We start from the raw sequence: 23,990 nt of genomic DNA, 5'->3' as shown, positions 1-23,990 counted from the left end.
GAAGCAGAACATTTGTGCGTCTAATGGCAGCAATGCTGTTTTTTTCCAAAGCAAATCTGTTTTTGGACAAATCGAGTGAACCAATGATTCAACCCAAAAAAACAAAAACAAAAAAACACAGGCCTACTTATTGCATTCTTGTAGAAATTTCAAATTCATAGTTTGGCCATGATTTAACTAAAATGAGGGAACAAATTCTTTATTTATGGCTACATTATCCTCCATTTTTCCCCAACATCATGTCCAGGGCTCTGCACAAACAAACTTGACTGCCTTAACTTGTCTAACAAGCTCAAACTATGAATGCTACAAGAGATAAAGACTAAAAAACAAATGAGACAAGATATTTCAGATATAAGATATAACCGCTTCTGTGCACATTTTGTGTGACCATTATAGGTCAACAAATTATTGGATCAGACTGAAAAAGAAATTGGCTAACAATGCTTTCTGTAACAATGAGAGACCAGCGTGCAAACAGAATTCAAATGTATGTTTCTGTTCGGCATAAATCCAAATGTTTACATGGTCACTAGAGGTGGGAAAAAAAAATTGATTCTCCGATGCATGGCAATTCTCTCTTCAACAATTCTGAATAGATTCTGAATCTGAACATTTCAGAATCGATTCTGAGCTTGTTTTTTTCCCCGCATATGGCAAGTGTGCACGCTAAAGATGCGGATGGCTTCAATGCACAGAATTTGCGCTGTGAGATACGTGCACATCGCTTGACAGTCTGTGCTTCCACCCGCCGTGTTTTACTTTAGATATGCTTTCATTCATGTCATTTGGAATGCAGTTCTATTAGATGCACGAAACACGCACACTGACAGATTTTCACATGCGCTTTGTGTTTGTTGTCCTGATGTTGTCTGCTGCGGTTAAATGCACTTGCATTTTCAAATACTTTTATATGAAATTGATGTACAAACAGTCAATTATGTTTTCAGAGCAGGAAAAAATATCTGATATCGAAATAGATCTGTGCATTAGAGCAAATGCAGCCTGTTAAAGTGGCCACTTTCTATGATCTCATCAGTAATAAACGGCAATAATGCTGAGGAAAAAAGATAATCTAAGATGTAAAATTGTAAAGATTATTTGCGGAGCAGAAGAATTAATTGGGGAAAAAATATAGATCAAGAATTGTTTTGGAATTGGATTGTGACTCCCATAGATTCCCACCCCTAATGGTCACAGTGTAACATCTGGCTGCTAACCAATTATTTTGGAGGCTTTGTACTTCACTGATGTCCTAAGTAGTGGTCGACCAATAAATCGCCAATATATCACCACCAGTCCAGTTAAAATATCTATGCATTCATGCATGGTAACCAAGTTTTAATTCTAATTACTAAAGTTCTATCATTAAATAATACTTGATTATCATATTATAATGCTTCACGGACTGAGGTTAAGAGTGTACTTTGAGATATTTTCAGATATTCAGTATATCAGGCTGGCAAGTAAACTAAAAAAAATCTACTAGCCAATGGCGATTCAATTGCCAAGGTGTACATAGAGTGTTGACACACATCTTCTTCAGGCAATATTTTTATGTTAAAGCATTATGTTTGTTTTCTTCTCTCTTGCTCTGGAACGAAATCTAAAGTATAGGTGCTGGATTCTTCTCTAAACACATACAGAATCCAATGGTTACAATCCTAGCAGTCTTAGTAAGACCTCCAATCTCACCTTTAACATTAAAATGGAGTTAATGAGAACGAGGATTAACAATATACGGCCTGAGGTCGCGGTCAATAATTAACTGCTCCCTTGATAGAAAACTTAGGCCACTGTTTAAAGTTGAGTATCAGTTGATCATGGTGGAAATTTAAAACTAAGCCCTTTGGCCAGGAACAAACTGGCAACGGTCTTTTAATGTGCTGGAAAAATATGAGCATGTTTACATAGACACAAATATGCTGATAAATACCTAAATGTTATTTTTACCTATTTAACATTTAAAACAAAAAAAAGAAACCACTTGAAATCTCAGAAAAATCTAAGAATAGCAGCATGTGTCCTTGAACATGATTCATTTGGATGGAAAGAGTGGAGCCTATTGTTGCATAAATGCAATCTCGTTATAGGGGTGCAACATAATGACAAAAAATAAATCTCAATATGCATACACCAGAAACCATCAACTTACTGTACAATTGTACAACACACCCTCTGTGTACATTAAATCAATTAGCACTATCCATTACACACACATAACCCAGAATATTCCAACTGGCCAGGTTCTCAACTCTGGAAAATCCACAGAAGGACAAAAGAAATATAACTCTGGTAAGGCATGTGGTGAAATCCTATCACCACTTCCTCAGTCTTTGAAAGACCTTTTAGTTCTTTACAACCCTACATTAAAGTGCCTTAAAGCTAGTGTGCAAGCTCCAAACAAATTAAGTAATTTTTTTTTTAACCTTTTAAAAATGCTATTTACTTAAATGTCCGTTTGCAAAATGCTTCTCTGACCATGCTTCCTAGCAGCCCCCACTTCCCCAAAATAACAACCTCTAGTGGCAGGAGGTGAAACTGCCAAAACTATAAGAGGGGTAACTGTCACAATGATATGCGGGTGTATCATCGATCCACCCCAAGCCAGAAATAACACTGAATGACAAGTTTTTTCAGTTTACTTAATTGGTGTTAAACTAACAGAATACATAAGCCTTTCCTTTTATGTCTGAGTTGTAATAAATTCCACGGTGTTCTTGTCAATTTATGTTTGAAATGAATTGCATTTCATGAGGCATTAACGTTGAAGAAAGTCATATAAAATCCTTTAGGTTCAAGGTGAAAGTGAGCATTTTTATGGTTACTCCAAGAATGATAAATGAATGTTTGATGTCGGGTAGCAAAAAAATACTTTAAGGGCCAGCATTTCTCTCCTGTTGTGACAGTATCCCCTGGGTTGGACACATTTACACATTTCAGGTAAGGTAATCCTGATTATGACAGCCCATATTATTATAAAATGTTATACCAGCAAGTGAAAATATACTACATTTGAGTCTGTCACTAAATATTGAGAATAAAACAAGGGAAATCAACAAATGGTGCATTTGAAATGTTTTCAATGACATGTTAGATGTTGTTTAGATCACACATGTACACTTCTTTCTGTGAAGGCCTCAATACAGCTCATAATTGCAGTTCCTTCATCTTTCCACAAAGGAACCTTCTCAACACTGATCCCGGAATCTTTTTTTTTTTTGGTTGAATTAAACCTGTGTTCAGTGTGTAATTATTTTTTTAATTTATGTATGAAGTGATATTAACCCCATGACTTCAAATTCACTTTTTCTTTTGAATATTGTGAAGGCCTCAAATTCTGTCCATTTTTGCTTTTGGTCTTCATAAACAATAGTTTTTACACAAATAAACACAGTGTAACTCTAAACTCAGATTCATCACATCATCATAGAGGATCCTGAAGATGCAGCATTTCACTGGAACTTGGTATTCATTACTATTTTTAGTTTTCTGTTTTACATCTTTACATTTAATCATGTTCAACTGTCATTTATTAATGTATTCAGCTAATAACTGATAAAGCACTGTAATTTTCGAGGGTCAGCTAAAAAAATACAAGTATCTTATTGAAACTACATGCTGTTTTGTGTGTATGCAAAATCCTAATAGAGGCTACAAGATATTATAAAAGATGTGTGGTTAATATACCAATAATGAAAATAAACTTATCAAATCAAATTAACTATTATCTAAGCCCTAAATCGTACAGCCCTAAAAGCTCGACTCTTCAGAAGACTTGGATTAAACTGCCCCATTCCAATGAGTTATATTACTCTTTATGATCTCTTTATGAACGTTAATGAACATCAAAGTTTGGGGTGAACAGACTTTCAATAGTGGGACAGAAATCTTTTTATTTTATAAAAGTTAAAAATGATTATTACGGTTTGTGACGAGTGGGGCGAGGCCGAGAGACGTGGGAACGGCGAGGCCGGTGGAGTGATTGGAGATGAGCGACACCTGCTCGACCCACCGGTCTCGAGTCACACGGTTTAATATTGATAATTTCATTGGACACTATTTTTTTTTTTATGGATTAGCTTTTCTTTAAACTTCTCTTGGACTGATGCAGTGCAACACCTGCTGAGTGGCATCAAACAGCTTGAAAGATCAAAGACAATTTTTTTTTTTTTTTTTTTAACCTCAGATTGGACTCTTATGAAAGAAGAAAGTCATATACACCTAGGATGACTTCAAGGTGAGTAATTTATGGGCTAATTTTCATTTTTGGGTGAACTAACCCTTTAAATGATGTGACGATGCAAGAACATGGCTAAGAACCTGGACGTAAGATTTAAATGGGGAAAAAGCAGTTGAGTCAACTTAAAATATTAAAGCAACCAGCAGCAAAGCTTTTTTTTTTTTTTTTTTTTTTGAGTTTACTGAACAGGAATACACAAGTTGGGCCAAATCAATTTTTCAAAGTTTGACTGGTAGTTTACTCAACTTAAACCAGTAGTTTTACTTTCATATGATTTGGCACAACTTTATCCTTTATCTTCTCAAGTTGAATAAAGGTCCTTTGAACCTGATGTTCACTTGTGGCAATTTTATTTATCATTTTGGTAACACTTTAGTTAAGGAACCAATTCTCACTATTAACATTTTAGTACTTATAAAGCACATATCAATACCTTATTCTGCATGATCATATTTCAGACCCCTTAATCCTACCCCATACCTAAACTTAACTACCTAACTAAATATTAATAAGCAGCAAATTAGGAGTCAACACACCAATAAAAATAAAACTATATAAAATGTTCCCTGTATGAAATTATTATTAAATTATATAATTTTTAGCAGAATATTTTGGGCTATATCATCAGACATGCTTTAAATGGAGTCACATTTCTACTTATGAACTATTGCAATTGTGTGTGTGTCATAATTAGATATATCAGCATAATCAGATGTATCTTGATATAGATATATCTCTGATATAATTTATAATTTCACCTGCTTGTGAATTATATCACACTTTGAACGTCACATTGTGTACAATGAATATTGTTGGCTCGTCTATCAAACATGATTTTTTTTTTCATAATTTGCAAAACATTGCTAAATTAATAAATTTAAAGTTACCAACTTGTTCTCACTAGTGCAAAAACAAATAAATAAATAAATAATAATAAAATTAAGCAAAGAACATGACTAGTCCATAAATGGCCAACACCACTGTTTTAGCAAAACAGCGTTCTATGCGTGTATGCATTGCCTAAATATCTGCATTTATGTGCACAGTACACATAGGGGCAGTGTTACTATAATCATCAGAGGAAGGAACTGCAGTGAAGACATTCATTCATTCATTGTCTCTTCGACGAGCCTTGACTAACCGGATAAGATAAAGAACAATCTTAAAACCCAGCACTCGATCTGTGGCTTGAGTAAATCGCTTTGTTTCATCACACGAATACATAATAATTTATAACACATTGAGAACGCTTACCTGAAAGAGTCCCAGATGACAAAGAGTCGGTGTTTAGCGAGCGACAGAATAGCAGAGTATTAAACCATTGTAGACTTAACACTTAACATGCGAGTTAAATATTCTTTCGTGTCCTGATACCATTGTATCATTGTACCTTCGCATTGGTACAACTTGCGCAACGTTGGACTGCAGATTGAACGAACAGTACTTTGAGAGGTTTCCAACGAAATAACTGGGGGAAAAGTAAACAACTCTTGGGCTTTGTTAGCTTACTAGCTCACTAAAGCTAACCATAGGCAGCAGCTTCAAATTGAATCAAAACGAAATAACACTCGGTGTTTTCTGTAAAAATCTAACTAAATAGGAAAAGATAGATAACTAAGAGCTAATAAATTGAAAAAGGAAAATATTCGGCGAATGAGAATCGTGTTTGAAGGCTAGCGTTGGTTAGCATGTTAGCTTGCAGAGAAGCTTAAAGAAGAGGAGGCTAACACCCATTTAATCTCTTTCAGAGAGAAAAAAAATGCTCAATTAACGAGCGCATTAAAGACAGATTAATTTAACTCTCAGTCTTCGAAACTAACGTTACACATCTAAAAAAAAACACATTAGATTGATTTATCAAATATGTAACGTTCTGATTCCAGTAATTTTGACGATTAATTAACAATTAAATCATTACACTTACTAGTATTTATTAATTATATTAATATTAGAAACGTGAGTTTGGAAACATGACAGTATGTTTTTTGTTGTTTGTTTGTTTTTTAGAGAGGGCTTGGATTAGCAAGTAAACTATTAATTAACGTTACTTTATTAGGTGTTTACGGACAAAAAAACACAAAATAATTATCATGACAATAGTGCAGCAAGGGCATCATCAAAACTTTCCCCAAGAACACCAAGTCTTTAAACGTAACGTACTGGTTCGAGCACAGAGAACAGGAAAAATACCGTCTGTTGTTGTAGCAAAGCAGGTCAAAATAGCTAGCCATCTTGCTAGTGTTACTTACTAGGGGTCGTTTGTAAACCTGGGTGTTCGAGGAGGCTGGTATCCGTAGAGATGGCAATAAAGTACGTCGAAGCAAAAGCAACACATCTCCGCCGAAACGACCATTTTCCTGGCTCCGGAGCCGGGGCTGAGAGTCGGGGAGAGGCCGGTGGAGTTGTATCCTCCTGGGTTTGGGGACAGAGCATTGGTGTTGTTGCTACTACTAACCCCCGGACCCCCCAGGCCGTTCACCCGAGTCACGTTCCCGGCCACAACACTCGACGACGACCCGATCCCCAATTCCGATCCACAATGTCCGGTCCCGGCTACTCCGCTCCCCGCCCCGCCGGGACCCCCCGCACCGGGGGATCCCGACAACTTCTGCTTCTTCACCCCGCAGCACCCGGCCGCCATCTTCGAACAATCTGCACCGACACACCGCTTCCGACCCATCACCGTCACCGCGGGAAGGGCGGACCGAGACGCAGACCACGCGTAGAAATCCCACTGCGTCAGCACGTACGACGGACAGTGCTCCACCTTCCCTTCCTTTGACAGACGTAATAACCGAGCGGAGCGTACGTTATATCTCACCGAGAGAGACTGCAATGTCACCAAATAATTTTCCTTCGAAAAGACGTAGCGTACGCTGCAGTCTTACGTAATGTTCTTAGGCAGACAGGCAGCCGCGAGCCTCCGCTAATTAAACGCTTTGACAGAGCCAATGTATATTTGTTAGAGTAACAACAGCCCCTCCTTGGGATGCACTGTGCCAACTGCAGCGATGCACGCAGGACTGTGTCAAAGCATGCACGCGTCCATCCATACATGAAATGCCAGTCAAGCTAGACAAATGTGTGGCCCGGTCAGGTCTCGCTCTGAGGCAGTAGGGATCTCGAGTACGCAGGACCCATGAACATTAGCCGACCCGAGAAGCGTTCAGTCGATGCGGTTCATGCCAGCCACGGCTCCACGCTTCACACCGGCCCTCGGGACCCCGTTAGCCGCACGACCCCCTTCACTGCACGCCCGCCGTGGAAGCTGAACCCAAAAGTTTTCCTTCGACGGATCGGAGCGCTGTCAGCTGATTATTCGGGTACATTTTCAGCACGGCCTCCGTCAGAAGTGGTTCCTCCGGTCTCGCGGAGTGTTCCGCGCACAGCTGCTAACATTAGCTCGGTTGCGGTGGAGAAAATATCCTATGCGTTCATCTGAAGCACTCGGACTAGTATTCTCTACTTTCACGCCGGAGTACAGAGCCCAGGACGTAGTTTACGACAGATTCCTGCGTGTCATACGCATTTCTCCCTATTCAACAACTACGTTATCACGGCGCCGAGCGAGGGACACTGATATCCCGCACTTGTTATTCGCCAAGACGCATAAATCCATTCATTGTCTTGTCATCCTTCGACCTAATGGAGAGAGAACGGAGCCGTTAGAGAGCACCATGACCCAGCATCCAGCCCGTTTTTTTATTTATTTCCAAACTCGCCAGGAAAGCCGTCTGCCCTGTCTAATGCACACACCCACGGTTCACAGGCAATGGAAAACCATGAAATATATTAGGGAATTAAAAAATGATTTTAACTCCAGACATGATCGAATAAAATAATGGAATTTAATACCCCATCAAAATGTCTTTATTGTTTCCAGAACATTTATAAGACCAGCCAGAAAATATAAATATGAAAATCAGAAACAAACACAACAGGGTTTCAGCAGGCTTTATTTGTTTATATATATATATATATATATATATATATATATATATATATATATATATATATATATATATATATATATATATATATATATATATATTACTGCTATTTAATAACTATAAAATTTTTAGTCACTTTATTTAAGTGGCCTGTTAATTATTCTATTATTATTATTTATGTAAATGTGGAAAAGTACATTATGTAAAATACATTTCCTAAATTTCCACACACAAAAAAAGTTAATATGTAATTTGTAGCAGCAAAAGAATAAAAAAAAAGAAAAGAAAATGTATGCAAAAAATTGTCCTCACTCTTTATTATGTTATGTATATTATTAGTGTCAATGAATAAGGAAAGATCTCTAGGTTCACATTGATAGTCTATAGATTTTAATTTATAAGTAAATGCATTATTAGTGCTAGAGCAAAAATAAAATAAAAATAAAGTTGAGAGAATATTTTATTTTTAATATTATGTATGACGTAACATTATTTTTGTTTTATGAAAGCAGGAAAATACATACATATGGCAACCCAAACTACAGGCTACTACCATAATGAAACTGAACTATCTGACATTTGAAAATGCTGACAACAAAGTTAGCATAGAGAGTTAAAGCATGAGAAAGCATCAGTCATTGGTGAGTGTTGCATAGATTGAGTTGCATGTAAAATCAGAGACCACAGACAGCCAGGAATTGGTACAGTATCCAACAGAAACTCATGACCTTTATTTTCTCTTTAATAGTATATTAAGTAAAATAAAATACATTAAAAAATTAAGGGAAAAAAAAGGAATGTAAAAAAGTAAACAGGCTACTGGATGGTGCTGGGGGGGGGGGGGGTAATATTAAACATATATTTTTTAAGTAGTTGTATCTTTCACTAAATGAGGTCAAGATTTATCTAAATATTCCTAATACTTATTCCCAAAATTTGTAAATAAATGAAACATCATTACATGTTTTTTTTTTTAAGTTTAGATTTTTCAAGGTATTTCTGCGTTTCTGTAATGTACAATTTATAACATAGTTACACATAATGCATTATCATATTAAATATGAACAATCATAACGAATAGCCATGAAGTTATGAATATGAATTAATTAGAATATTTCAAAACGAAAGATCTGTCGGTAGGTTAATAAAGGCTGTGTTTAGAATGTTTGGAAGAGGAAGAGCTGGCATCTGGTGGGAAAAAAATCTATAATGTCATTGTTTAACCACTAGAAGGCTGTGCATCCTTTATAGATGTGTGCAGCGCTATGTAATGGTTTTTGAGATGATAATTTCCAGATATTATTATTTATTATTAAGCTGTGTATTAGGATATATTCGGGTAAACTGCCATCTTAGCTGTGTTATGTCGGATAAATTGAATTTAAAATTGGGAAAAAAAACAGCACTTCATTCTTCCAAAACAATACACATTCATCATACATTTAATTCAGAATATTAAAATATCTTATCAAAATGTTTTGGTAAATGGACAAGAGCAACAAAAAAAAAAAGATAGGAAAAAAAAGATGGACCACAGTTTCAACAGAATCATCACAAAAGGAGCAACTGGAGAAAATACTGGAGGAATTTTTTGTTCATCTAATAGTTTGCAGGGTATTACTTGTAAATTATTTTGTAGGAAATCTCTGTTAATTTGTTAGGTAAGGAAAAAAACATGTGGAAGCATCCATTATTATTATTATTATTATTATTATTATTATTATTATTATTATTATTATTATTATTATTATATTTTTCACAGAATTAAGCCTGCATTGCTCCAATAAGCATCATCAGATAACATATCCTGCTGCAATAATGAGCAGACTACTCTATTATTATTTTTGCAGGGAATAGCAAAGCACAAAAGAAGTGTGTTCTTACTGTAATTTTCCCTGTAGAATAGAGAAGATAGGGGAGGCAAAATTCTGACTGACAAATAAACAAAAGTTGGCTTTGGTCAGTTTGGTTTGGGCAAGAAATAATATTCACCTTATAGACACCGGGCAACACATCTTGGACAATGACAATTTTTTCAGCGGTGTGGAAGCATAAGCTCGCAGACTATTGCATGCATACAGAAAAGGCACGTGACGAAAACAAAATGCAGAGTTAAGCAATCTGATGACTGGGAATGTTCAGGTTTGTTTTACCCCAACATTTATTTCATTACTAATGAACTTCACCAAACGTTTATTTAGAGAGGGATGGAGCTGTGGACAAATCTACAACTTTTTTTTTACTACAGTATTTAATGACATGCATGAACAACTACAAAGTGAAACTTTTGGTTCCACACATGATAAAGGAGTTATTTGAAACAAAGCAAGTGCTTGTTTTTTTAGATATGAATGCACAATGATTTGTTTTGAAAAATAGTATCATGAAATTAGTGCCAAAGTGATTGTAAAAAATTGTGAGTCGTGAAGCACCATTTCAGCATCAAGGTACAGGTTTGCCACTTTTGATATTGAGCCACTGTATGTTCTTTCGTCTGTGCGTTGCATTTTCATAGCCATTTTATTGCTTTCAAATGAGGCTTCTCTTGGATAGTTATAACATTTCATTTCAGCAGATTTAATTTAATCTTTAAGGAAAATGGCAGATGGCAGCCTAGGTAAGAATAATATCCAATCATTTTTCACATGATGCCATTTTATTGAAAGTCCATGGGTTGGCAAGAAGCGCACAGTGGCCCAAACCCCTTAAAATAAAAAGCACTTACTAAATGTTTTACACCGTGACACTCAAACACCGCTGAAGTGTAAAGGTGACCTGTGAAGTGAAAAGTGTCAATTAGAGACACACACCTGCATGTGAAAATGAGAATCTCCAAAAAAAAAAAAAAAAGTTTTTCGAGATATTTGATATAGCTAACGTACAGAGTTTCAATCAGGGCAATTAATGGAAAAATGCCTGCAATTATGGCATATAAACTTAACTCAGCAGGAATAATGGGCCATTGTCAACCTGTTCAAACCGGAAGTCACTAAACCTGAAAGTGGGTCAAACCTCTTGTTCAACCACAAACATTATGCAGAAAAAAAAGGTGCTTAAGTTGTTTGTCATGAAAGACACATTAACTGTACTAATTAGTGCAACTGCCGATCAGACGATTTGCAGCTCACTGGTATGTATGGTATATTTAAAGTCATCCGAAATCATGTTTTAATTTTGTATTTTAAATATGAATGTTTAGTTTTATAAACTCTTTATACCGTTCATTTATTCACAACGAACAAATAATGAAAGAGAAGAAAAATCAACACGAAACTTCATTAATTGACTTACTCGCTCTTTGCAGATAAATTCAAACATGGAGTTGACAGGTGAGTGTGTTCGGATGTTAATCTCTGCGGGTTAGTTTATATGACTACAGCCAAAGCAAGATATTACCCCTTGTGAAAAACAAGTGCACTTCAGCATACTTTCAAAAAGTATGCCTACATAACCTACTTTAAAAGAATAATTGCGAACTTAAAAAAAGACCTTGCATTAAAATATGCATTAATGTATTAAAGAGCTTTAAGTGGAAGTTGTAATCTGTAGATATTAAACCGTTAAAAGTTGAATGTGAATGTTGTGTAGCAAGAATACACAATAGATCTCAGTGTGTAATAACTTGTTTAACAAAACTGGTTGATACAGTCTGTTTATGCTCCACTAGTGGACACTGCAATGCTTCCTTGTCCAGATCCATATCGCCCTCTTCAGCTGGAGTCCTTGACCTGGGTCAGATAAGACTGGATATGTTTATTATTCATTAAAGAAAAAAGTGAATTCAGATCATTTATCTGGATATTGACATTAATTGTGCAATTATTGAAGCACTGATCAAAGTTAGCACTTTCCAGTGAATGCATGGTTTAGTGATAAACTTAGCATCTTTTAATCGACACCAGCATCTGCTGATCAGTGGATCAACCCAAAATGAAAATTTGCTGTTAATTTGCTGACCATCAGGCCATCCAAGAAGTCAAATCAAATGTTTAGTGAGTTCCCACCAAATCTAATGAAACTCTTGTCTAGCAGCACAGATCTGAACTGTGCAATGTATTTTGTACTGTACTTTTGATTTCTGTACCCAGTATTTTAAAGAATTTCAAACGCAATGAAAATACAGCTATCAGTACTCAGTATCGACAAGCAGGCTACCAAAAATGAAAGTATCGGTATCGGATTCATTCAGTAAAACATAGTATTGGTGCATCCCTACTAAGAATATTATTTAACACATGTTATTCAATATTTTATTGTTGACACAATATTTTGTTAACTTCAATGTAAATTAAAAAATATAGTATAAATACTGTACTTTTTGTATTCTGATAAATTTAATAATTTTTGTATTTATGAGAAACGTTTGCATCAAACACTGTTATATGTACTTTTCTCTAACAAATGCAGTTATTTTCTGTTATTTTTATGATTATTTTAGATTGATCAATTGTTTGTCTACAAAGAACCTCATCCGGATGAGTGTTTTGATGAAGGTTTGTTCAGATCAGCATTTCATGATTTCATGGATGAGATATAGCCGGATCACAAACACACACACACACACACAGGTCAAATATACAAATCAAACTGATGCCAAAACTTGGCATGACGCTGATTTGAACATCATTGGCATACATTTACAGTACATTAAACCAAATTCAGTGTGGTCTTAACTCAGTTTTCACCCAATTACCAAGATATGGCCATCCAAACTGAATTTAAAAGGATGCTAAAGCATCGTCATCAATGACCGATATTTGATGTCTAATTAAAATCAAGGTGTCTGCTGGGAAATGCCTTGTGTAGGATACAGTTAGGTCACAATGGCCATGTCTCTTTTCAAGCGTAATACTAGTAAGCCTATTTAAGTGTCTTTCTATTTCATGTACCATATTACAATGGACAAATAATATTGTCTCTTCATTTTAATTCGACCGCAATATATGCAGTCATGTCTGACAACTTGACAGATGTTTTCTGAAGTATATATAAATAAAAATTTATTTTGGAGATCATAGATTTCTTTGGAAACCGATTAGACTGAGATTGTTTAGCCTTTATTAAACTTTATGAAACTATAATGAATGTTATGCATTGTTAATCTCAGATAAAAAATAAGGTACAAATCTTTTGCATACTGATTAAGTTTATTAATTTCTATGAAATTTTAATTATTCTTTGCATCTAGCATAGTAATTATTCTGAACCATTTACACCGATTTATATTTATGAGCATTCATATTTCATTTGCATTGATATTGCTGATCCCCAAGAAATCACTGAAGCCTTTGAAAAATCTGCGGTCACTATATCAGTTATCTGATCCCTTCTGTGAGTATTGTACTGAATATGTGGACCACAGACATCAGTTGGTAATTTAGATTAAATGTAAATGAAAACAAAAATATATATCTAAGGATATAAAGCACATGCATATTTATTAATATTATTAGGGTTAGCGTTACCTCTGTAAACATTTACCACTGTAAAATTGATTTATTTGTAGTTCACAGTGATGGAAACTGATAGAAAATAGATTTCTTACCATGTGGTTCCCTCTAGTGGGCAACTTTAGCACAAAGTGTTGTGGTCCCTCTGCCGTTTTGAGTAGGCTCTTCTTAAACCACTTGACTGATTCTCACAAAATTTTGCCTACATCATCTCTAGACACAAATGATAAAAAACTATCAAAATAATTTGAATTAGTCAAACCATTTAGAAGATATAAGCCAATCAATTTTATAGCACCATGCACTTATTAAACTATACATTCTAAACCATTTAATGAATCAAAATTATTTTGATGACTTTTGTCAAAAGGGTCTCTAGGTGATACATACAAAAATTGGCATTAATTGGATAAATGGTCTAGGAGGAGTTCAAAAAAGTAGATTTTTAAAACATTTAGAATAATTTTATGTTGGAAAAATATTTTGATTGTAGCTGTATTTTTGTGGAGATATGAGCAAAAACATAAAAGTACTTATGATAGGTATGTGTGTGTGCAGCTGAGTAATGGGGGAGATTGGGGACCATGCTGCTAAATTTGGCTTACGGTTTTGGCTGGCTAGACACTTTTAGTGCAAAAAAGACTAATAATAAATATAGCTGCAAGAACGCACATCACACCTCCGTTGCTTGGCCCCATTACAAATAAGAAAATGAGTACAAATTCAATAGAGTTCCAGTACCTTTGGTGCTTGGACTTCTAAATAAAGCAAAATCAAAGGAGCAACAATCTTATCTCTTTTTTTATTTCTTACAGTCTGCTGTGGAATAAAGCCGGACAACAGATATAAGGTCAAGGATAATGTCGGGAATGTTCTTTTTAGTATTCTTGAGGACAGCGATTATTGTAGCAGGCATTTGTATCAAGGACGTTCCTTCATAATGAATGTTATTAATGAATCTAATAAAGAGGTCATCAGACTGGTGCACCCGTTTGTTTGCGGCAGCTTCAATCATGAGGTATGAACGTTATCCTTCTATCGATTAGCCCTTGAGTATGTTGTACAGTATATAATATGCTGTGTGTATATATATTTTAGCTGGAGGTTCAGTCCCCACCAGGCTTTACCATCGGACATGTTCGACAAAACTGGCATGTTTGCCTGCCTCAGTTCACAGTTGAGAATAAACGAGGTGAAGCAGTCGCTAAGATCGCAGGACCATTTTTACCTCTTACCTGCTGCGTGGATCAGAACTTTGAGGTGATGCACGAGTTTCACTTTTCAATTTGACTTTCAATGACCAAATAACTTGGCCAAAGTCATTTTCTATTTTTTACCTTTTAACATAACCTTCACACAAAGCTTTTAGTATTTTTGGATTAGAATTTTAACACTGTGCTTATCAGGCCACTTTCCTTGTTTCCTGACGCACTTTGATTGTATAGGTTTAGATTTAGGTGATTTCAGGTTGTGTTACACTTCTGGGGAAATCTGATGCCTACAGCGAAGATCACGCGCACACACATACATAGGCCTGTTTTTATACTAAAATATGACAGTATATGAGGACTACCTGTGCTTGAATACTTACTGTGTTATAGTTACCCGTCTTACACTGTGACCACAGCTGGTGTCTTTGAACGGGGCAGCGACAGACGAACCGTTTGGCGAGATCATCAAACCCTTCTCATGCAGTGTAATAAACACAGGTGCAGATTTTGTGCTGAGGTTTCCAAGCGACCTGGATGTCCAAATGAAAGCTACACTGTTGGGGGCCTGCATACTTATTGTAAATATTGTTTAAAAACCTTCAGTTTTGTAATTTAAGACTTTTTAAATATATTATTTATTAATTATAACTAAAATCCATTTTCAGGACTTCATGCATTATGATAAGCCAAAACAACAGATACTATGTCTACTGAAGTATTTATCCCCTTTGGCGGTTTTCACTCTGTTTACGCTCAAGTAAACATGCATGAAAGAAACAACAAGGTAAATTTATAATAATCACATTCTTTATTAATAAAGAAGAAGAAAACACAGGAGACTGCAGGAGAAGTACAACACGAACCACACTAAAGACTACAAGAACGGACAAAGACTATTGAAATCTCAGTATTTTTTCAAACGATTATTAACCCCCCCCCCCCAACCCCCCCAATTATATTCATGTTTATCAGTATGTAAAAAAGAAAACATATACTGTGCATTTGTGATTTCATTTACTGTTTATTCCAGGGATATTTCACTGAATGCACTAGGAATCAAGGGCCATATTCACAAAACATTGAGTTCTCTTAAATAGCAGTAAAATTTCTTAGCTATAAGAGTTTCCTGCTCGCAAAGCTGCTGAGACCAACTTTAACTGTGGAATGGAAAGAGAAAGGGTGGGTTGACCTCATTATCAACTAAGAAATAGTGCCCTCGTCTCAGAAGCTTTGAGAACAGGATATAAGAGGAAACTCACAGCTAAGAACTTTTACTGTTATTTAGAAGAACTCTTAGTGCTAAGACCAGTAGTTTTATAGATACGGCCCCAGTTGTAGTAATATGCTAATGCTTTTACGTGTTTACATTTCTTTAGAATGTTCAATGGTTTAAAAGTGAGAAGAATCTAAAGTCACCACATTGTGCCCAGTTTTATTTATTACTGAGTCCTTTGACTGATTGTTTACAGTTAAATGGAATTTACTTCAACAAATCACACAAAGTAACACAAGGCATAGGAAAAAGGTGGATGCATACAGTACAACAGGCAACTAAACGAAAGACAGATGACACTTAATAGAAACCAAGAATGTATTTTGTTTTGTTTTTTTGTTGCCCAAAATGCATGTGTGTGTTTTTAAGGTCTTTCAATTTGTGTGGAAAGTTACCAAGGTGGCTATTCTTATCTTTGCACGCAGGTAACACATCATTTTACGCTTTGGATACTAGGCCTACTTCAGAAAGAAGACCGGAGGAAGACAAATGTCAACAGACTACTTGCCAAATTATCCTCCAATAAAGGCTGGAGAGAAAAGAATGATAGTTACTTTGGCAAAAATTGCTTTTTAATATTGCATCTTGCAAAAAAAAAAAAAAAAGAATAAAAACAAAATCACATCGCAAATGCTGTTAAAGTTGCTTAAAAATTACCATCTCTTTTTTCTGAGGCAATGAATCTTAAGTTGTATTATTTTGTTTTGTATACTCCTTCAACTTGTTTTTTCTTCAGTTTGTGGCTTTCTCTTACTGAAAGGTGTCTCTGAGGTTGTGTGTGTTATCGGGAAGTGAAGCAAACACAGCAGTAACCACAAAAACCAACTGCTTCTCAGTAGTTGCTTATGTTGTTGTAAAAAAAAAAAAACCTACCCAAACTGGTGCTTTGAGTTACTCGTCATGGAAAATCCTGACAGATTGCTCCTATTTAATCATGAAAAATTCTTCTCTGCTGCCTTGAAGGCTAAAATTAATTGCATAGACGTGTATATTTTCTGCTTTTTAAAAGCACTGTCAGTTTTTCAGACCATTCACCAAAGTAAAGATTTTCTTTTGTCAATTTCATTATGTAATATACATCAATTTGTGCAGAATGAAATTTCAGATCAGTGATTTTGTGTATGACACTCTCAATGTCTCATAAACCCACAGAAATGTTTACCTATTTGTTGTCTAAATTGTTCCTTTGCCAATGTACAATATCACTGGTGTCTTGATACTTCACAATATTTCAAGCAAAGGAGTTTACTAAGTCATGGCCTTTTTATGTCCGAAGGTGCAAATCCAATTATGCTGACAACAGTATGATGAGTGATGAGAGTAGGAATTATAATTTCCATGCCAGACAATTGTCCTTAAAATGACGGAACCTACAATGTGCTTGTCACCATCTAAGTGAACATACAAATGGCGATACCTTTGGCATTTTTACAAAGGTTGTTGTTTGATAGATATCTTAGACCATTTCGTTGTTTTGTTTTTTTCTAATTTGGGTTTAAATTGTGATACACCATTTTTCTGCTCAGGGGCCAGCTGTGCAAACTTACATAAATCTTAGAACTATTCTGACCAACTAGAAGTTAGCTATCAGAAATTTAGAACTTATTTTAGTTTTTAACATTAGTAAATTTACAGGTGTTGGTCATATAATTAGAATATCATCAAACAGTTTTATTTAAAAATATTTATTTCACTAATTACATTCAAAAAGTGAAACTTGTATATTATATTCATTCATTACAAACAGACTGATATATTTCAAATGTTTATTTCATTTAATTTTGATGTTTATAACTGACAACTAAAAGAAAATCCCAAATTCAGTATCTCAGAAAATTAGAATATTGTGAAAAGGTTCAATATTGAAGACACCTGGTGCCACACTCTAATCAGCTAATTGTCTCAAAACACCTGCAAAGCCTTTAAATGGTCTCTCAGTCTAGTTCTGTAGGCTACACAATCTTGGGGAAGACTGCTGACTTGACAGTTGCCCAAAAGATGACCATGTCCATTTCACCACTAAAGAGGCATCAGAGCCAGCGGCACATATCAGAAGGTCTATCCCAGGAGAGGCTGCTTCTTGGCAGATAGAGGATCTCTGAGCTCCTGCTGATTGCGACGAGCTCACCGTCTCAGAGATCGGCGAAACACATTTTTAAATAGGCGCTGTCTTTAAAAATAAACCACAGATTTGAGTTTTAAACAACTACATTCTTGCCTGAAATACTTTTAAAATTACATTTCCTGACACAATAACAGTAATATTTTGAAAATGATCAGAATAAATGGTGGTTGAACTCAACCAATGCTACGTGAACTCAACCAATCAGGATGTTTAGCGGTCAAGTCCTGCCCCCGAAAGTTCCGGAACTTTTAAAAAGTACCACCTCGCCAGCAGGGACTTTCTGAGGGGTATTTTTTTACCCGGAACTTTATTTAGTTCCTGGTTCCTACTGTGGAAACACACCGAGTACCAGGCAAAAGTCCCTAGTTCCTGGGTAAAGTTCCTGCAGTGGGAACGCAGCATTATTTTGTCTGTCATTTTAGTGATTTAATAGTGCACTGCATGAAGTAGTGTTTAAGCAGGTGGAGGTTGAGTTAGACTTTTGTTGGTTGCAGTGATTTTTGGGGTTTTAGCCCATTCGTGAGTCTTCCTTTTCCTCAACTTGTCAGTATTGTGGTGTGGTTGTGTTATGTTAAAATCTTGTGGTCATTTTTAGGGGCTTAAAAAAAAAAAGTAGCAGCCTGCAGTATTTTGTTTTGTGTATTTTGGATTTTTATATTAGTCAGGTCTAGCTCAGGAGTTTGCTGAAAACCCATATGTAGAGGCATTTAATAATCTTAAAAAAGAACAACTTTTGGAATTGACTATTATGAAATCGAGTTGTCTCCTTTCGAAAAATGACTCAAAGACAGCACTCTTAAGGTCACCTGACCTTAACCCCATAGATAATCTGTGGGGTATTGTGAAGAGGAAGATGTGATATGTCAGACCCAAGAATACAGAAGAGCTGAAGGCCACTATCAGAGCAGCCTGGGCTCTCATAACACCTGAGCAGCGCCACAGACTGATCGACTCCATGCCACGCTGCATTGCTGCAGTAATTCAGACAAAAGGAGACACAACTAAGTATTGAGTGTTGTACTTTCTCATACTTTTCATGTTCATACTTTTTAGTTGGCCAAGATTTCTAAAAATCCTTTCTTTGTATTGGTCTTAAATTTTATTCTAATTTTCAGAGATACTGAATTTGGACAGTCACAAGCCTCCCGGTTTTCATCCAAAATATCTTAAATTGTGTTCTGAAGATGAACAAAGCCTTGAAATGACATGGGGGTAAGTGATTAATCACAACATTTTTTTTTTTTTTTTTTTGTGGTGGAGTAATCCTTTAAGGTTAACTTTTTCAATCTCTCTAAATAAATGAATACAAATTATTCCTAAAAGTTTGAGTTAGAATAGTTTGCAAGAGCTCGATTGAATACAAGAATGTCAAAGTGATTAGATGAGCTTGTTCATTGTCACTATAAATGTCCCTGACAAGCAGTCCCATTAAGCCACTTATTATTAACTGCCTTTTTCAAGACTTCTAAAAGATTAAAAAAAAAAAAAAAAAAAATCACAAGGGTTTTACTGATGCATTTACTGAAAGAAACAGGAACTTATACAGTCCAGACGGTAGGTGGCGGTAATGTAGACATTGGTTTGCCAGCAGCCGACAAACAACAGAAGAAGAAGAAGACTTCCGTTCGTGAAGGTGACAGTGATGGCGGCGGCGGCGGTGGTTCGTGGGATCGGCTCAAATCTGTCCAAACATCTGCGTGAGGTCCGCCTGCACTTATGCCAGAAATCAGCTGCCAGTCAGGGAACCAGGTGCAGTACTGGCGCTCTTCACGGGTGGATGTTTAGTAGAGAGTGTGACTGTCCTCTGTAGACGCTGCTTGAATCACTTGCAGTAATGTTTACGCACGTTATAAATACTGACTGACAGCCCGCGTGACTGAAAACTGCACGAGACACACTCGCTGTTTATTCAGAGTACAGGGTTCCTACAGATAATTAACAGTAAACTTCAAGAGGCTAATAAAATCATTATTCGTTATTGTCCTGCCTAATGGAAGAACTCAAATTTCAATCATTAAATAAACAACACGGACAAGTTGACAGAATGAAAGATAAATGTTCAATAAATAATCAGATGTTTATATATATATATATATATATATATATATATATAAAACAACTGATTATTCCCTGAACATTAATCCTTCAGTCCAATTTTGATATACCAAGTATAAATATAACAAGTATAATATATATACATGTACACAAACACACACACAGTCATGGCCAAAAATATTGGCACCCTTGGTAAATATGATCAAAGGCGGCTATGAAAATGAATCTGCATTGTTAATGCTTTTGACTTTTTATTTTAAAAATTCACACAAAAAATGTATCCTTTCATTGGATAATTAAAATTGAAAATGGGGGGAAATATCATTATGAAATTAATGTTTTTCTCTCATACACATTGGCCACAATTAACGGCACCTTTTTATTCAATACGTTTTGAAACCTTCATTTGCCAGTTTAACAGGTCTAAATGTTCCTCTATAATGCCTGATGAGGATAGAGAACACCTGACAAGAGATCAGAGATCATTCCTTCATCCAGAATCTCTCCAGACCCTTCAGATTCCCAGCTCCATGTTGGTGGTGCTGCTCTTCAGTTTACCACATTCATTTTCTACAGGGTTCAGGTCAGAGGACTGGAATGGCCATAGAAGAAACTTGGTTTTGTGCTCAGTGACCCATTTCTGTGTTATTTTTTTAGGTTTGTGTTTGAATTATTGAACGGTTGGAAGATTCAAGCATGGTCCATTATAAGATTTCTAACAGAGTCAGTCACTGACTGATTTTTTATCTATTGGTATTTGACAGAATCCATGATGCCATGTAGATGTCCAGGACCTCCAGCAGAAATATAGGCCCACAACATCAAAAATACAGCAGTATATTTCATTGTACACATGGGGAACGTTTTATCTCTGTGTTCACCAAACCCATCTTGAGTGTTTGCTCCTAAAAAGCTCATTTGTAGTTTGATCTGATCATAGAAGTCAGTCCCATTTAAAGTTCCTGTCGTGTCTGATAACTGAATATGCTGGAGTTTTTTTGGGACGAGCTAGGATAATTTTTCTTGAAACCCTCCCAAACAACGTGTGGTAATGTAGGTTCTGTTTGACAATTATTTTTAAGGTTTTCTGAATAAGAGACTCCACTATTTTCTGCATTTCTCCAGCTGTGATCCTCGGAGAGTCTTTAGCCACTCAAACTCTCGTCCTCACCATGCATTAGGACGATATAGACACATTTCCTCTTCCAGGCGGTTTCGTAACATTGTTGATTGGAAATTCCTCATTATTGCCCTGATGGTGGAAATGGGATTTTCACTGCTCTAGCTCTTTTCTTAAAGCCACTTCAGTAATTTGTGAAGCTCAATTATCTTTTGCTGCACATCAGAAATATATTCTTTGGTTTTTCTCATTGTGATGAATGATAAAGGGAATTTGGCCTTTGTTTTCCCTCCTCATTTTATTTCTGTGAAACAGGAGCCCATGGCTGGATAATGTCATGTTTATAATCATGCTTGGAGTGCTAAAAATATGAATGGGAATATACTAGAGATATTTTACTCATAAGAATTTCTAGGGGTGCAAATAATTGTGTCCAATGAGTATTTGAGAAAAACCTTTATTTCATCATGATTTTCCCCCCATTTTAAATTCTTATTATCCAGTTTTTTTTTGTTTTTGTTTTTTTTTTAACAAAAGACCAAAAGGATTAACAATGCAGATGAATTGGTGTTTGAATTTTATTGGTGCTCTATTATTAATGGTCCTTATTATTAAAAACCGTTTTACTTTATTTATTTTTGTTGGAAATGGTTATACATTTTTATTGGGATTCTTTGTTGAATGGGAAGATTAATGAAATAAAAAAAAAAAAAAATATTTTGTAACATTAAAATTTGCCTTTACTGTCTCTTTTGATCGGTTAAATGCGTCCTTGCTGATTAAAAGTATAAAAACAATTTATTTAAAAAAGACTCATAAATGGTAATCTATCACATTTTCCACAGAAATATTGAGTAAAAACTGTTTTAAACATTGATGATAAAAAGAAATTGAGCACCATATCAGCATATTAGAAATTATTCAAATTGATCAGTGGCGACCATTGTTATTTAAAAAAAATGTATGTTCAATGTGAAACTAGTTCTGAGTCATATTCTTAATTATGTCTTTGTAATTATTATTTGTTGTTGTAATTTTAGAGATTTTATTGAGCAGCATTATGTGACGTTAAAGGAGGCAAACCCGGAGTTTCCCATCCTGATCCGAGAGTGCTCTGGAGTTCAGCCCACGCTCTGGGCACGATACGGTAGGAAAATACTCCTGAAAACAATACAAAAGCATTATTCATACAAATGTCCACATATACATAATGATGCATCTCTGTGCCTCAGGTTTTGGCAAAGAGCGCAGTGTTTCACTGGACAACATGAACGTCGATCAAGTGGCCAAAGCTCTTGAATCAGTAGTAAATGCAAAGCCCTAAGTAAGCGTCCTGATGTAAAATAATGTACATGTTATTTGTGTCCCCAACTGAAAATAAATCTGTTCTAAAGATCTTTTTTTTGTGTGTGTGTGTGCTTCTGTGGAGGTAAGCGTGTAGTTTGCCAATATACCCAATATAGAGATTTCCAGTAATCAGAAAAGAGAATTTATTGTTCATTGCTAATGCTAGCTTGGCCACAGGCATATACAGCAGCACCACCAAATCCATATTTAGGGTCCCAGACATAACATGGGTGTTAACAATATTTTAGAAGTATAGATTCATAACCTGTACTCTAAAAGGTTTAATATAGCATTTACAGCATAAATACTCATTAATTGTAGTGTTTTCTGAAATTTCCCATAAGATTATAACACTGCTTGACGTGACATGAAAATCCCATCAAGTTACACTATTTGTCTTGCATTCTGTTTTTAATGAGCAGTGTTTGTGAGATTTAACAGCATTCGGGCATAATACTTAAATGAGAGTAGAAAGTTAACAACTTGCATTCAAGATAAATCCAATCTATTTTACTGTCTTCCCAGTTTTTTGGGGGGTTGCTATACATATATATAAATGAATTATGCCACTGTATGCTTGTATGTGAGGTTTCAAGGACAAAAGTTTGGGATTCACTGATATATTTTACAAAACAAAGAGAAGTGTAACAATAATAATAAAACATGACAATGATCTGTTTGAATGCAGATGTACACGGAATGGTTTTTGTACTTTACAAACGTTACAAACCCTACACCAGTTCTTTGGTAACACTCGATTTTAGTGTCCTTGTTGCATGTCACATGTAGCACAGTAATAACAGTAAGTTATGCATAATTGCGTGCAATTTTCCTAATAGTAAAATGTTAATTAATCATTCTCAGTATTTAAATGTGCAATTAGGCCTACAGTAACCACTGACTTCCACAGTATGAAGAAAGGAAGACAATGGCTACCGCCAACTGTTCACATATTAATATTTTTTTGTAATTGTCAATATATTCTTTTGTGCTCGACTGAAGAAAGAAACTCGTAGATGATTGGGACAATTTGAGAGTGAGTAAATGATAGAATTCGCGTTTTGGGTGAACGGTTCCTTTAAATGACTGATATATGCGGCCTGCACATACAAGGGAAGAAAAGCAATAAATATGCACAACGATGAAATCACACTCTGAACATTGTTTCAAATCTCAAAGGGCTTTGAGAGATAGACGATCGACTATTCAGTTCTTA

The 23,990-nt window shown here is 35.6% G+C and overlaps 3 protein-coding genes across 3 annotated transcripts in view; 2 read left to right on the top strand and 1 right to left on the bottom strand.

Annotated features, from left to right (window-relative positions):
- Positions 1–7,916, bottom strand: part of LOC113063855 (AMME syndrome candidate gene 1 protein) — a 28,584-nt gene extending 20,668 nt beyond the window's left edge. The window contains exon 1 of the mRNA XM_026234248.1: positions 6,493–7,916. Coding sequence (XP_026090033.1) covers positions 6,493–6,923 — 431 coding nt within the window. The 5' untranslated portion in view covers positions 6,924–7,916. The remainder of the gene's footprint in view (positions 1–6,492) is intronic.
- A 3,299-nt stretch (positions 7,917–11,215) lies between these two features.
- On the top strand, positions 11,216–16,995 carry LOC113063706 (phospholipid scramblase 2). Its single transcript, XM_026234037.1, has 9 exons — positions 11,216–11,323; positions 11,498–11,522; positions 11,861–11,925; positions 12,632–12,686; positions 14,459–14,661; positions 14,742–14,903; positions 15,271–15,432; positions 15,520–15,638; positions 16,553–16,995. Exons 1-8 carry the CDS (start codon positions 11,228–11,230, stop codon positions 15,613–15,615), a joined length of 864 nt encoding a protein of 287 aa, XP_026089822.1. The 5' UTR covers positions 11,216–11,227; the 3' UTR covers positions 15,616–15,638; positions 16,553–16,995.
- A 2,850-nt stretch (positions 16,996–19,845) lies between these two features.
- LOC113063705 (NADH dehydrogenase [ubiquinone] 1 alpha subcomplex subunit 2-like) lies at positions 19,846–22,827 on the top strand. The gene is made up of 3 exons (XM_026234036.1): positions 19,846–20,001; positions 22,468–22,574; positions 22,660–22,827. Exons 1-3 carry the CDS (start codon positions 19,895–19,897, stop codon positions 22,749–22,751), a joined length of 306 nt encoding a protein of 101 aa, XP_026089821.1. The 5' UTR covers positions 19,846–19,894; the 3' UTR covers positions 22,752–22,827.
- Positions 22,828–23,990: the final 1,163 nt, after the last annotated feature.

The sequence above is a fragment of the Carassius auratus genome, chromosome 46, assembly GCF_003368295.1.
Source record: "Carassius auratus strain Wakin chromosome 46, ASM336829v1, whole genome shotgun sequence".
NCBI lineage: Eukaryota > Metazoa > Chordata > Actinopteri > Cypriniformes > Cyprinidae > Carassius > Carassius auratus.
The sequence above is the reverse complement of the archived record's forward strand: the minus strand, read 5'-3'. Positions and strand labels throughout refer to the sequence as shown.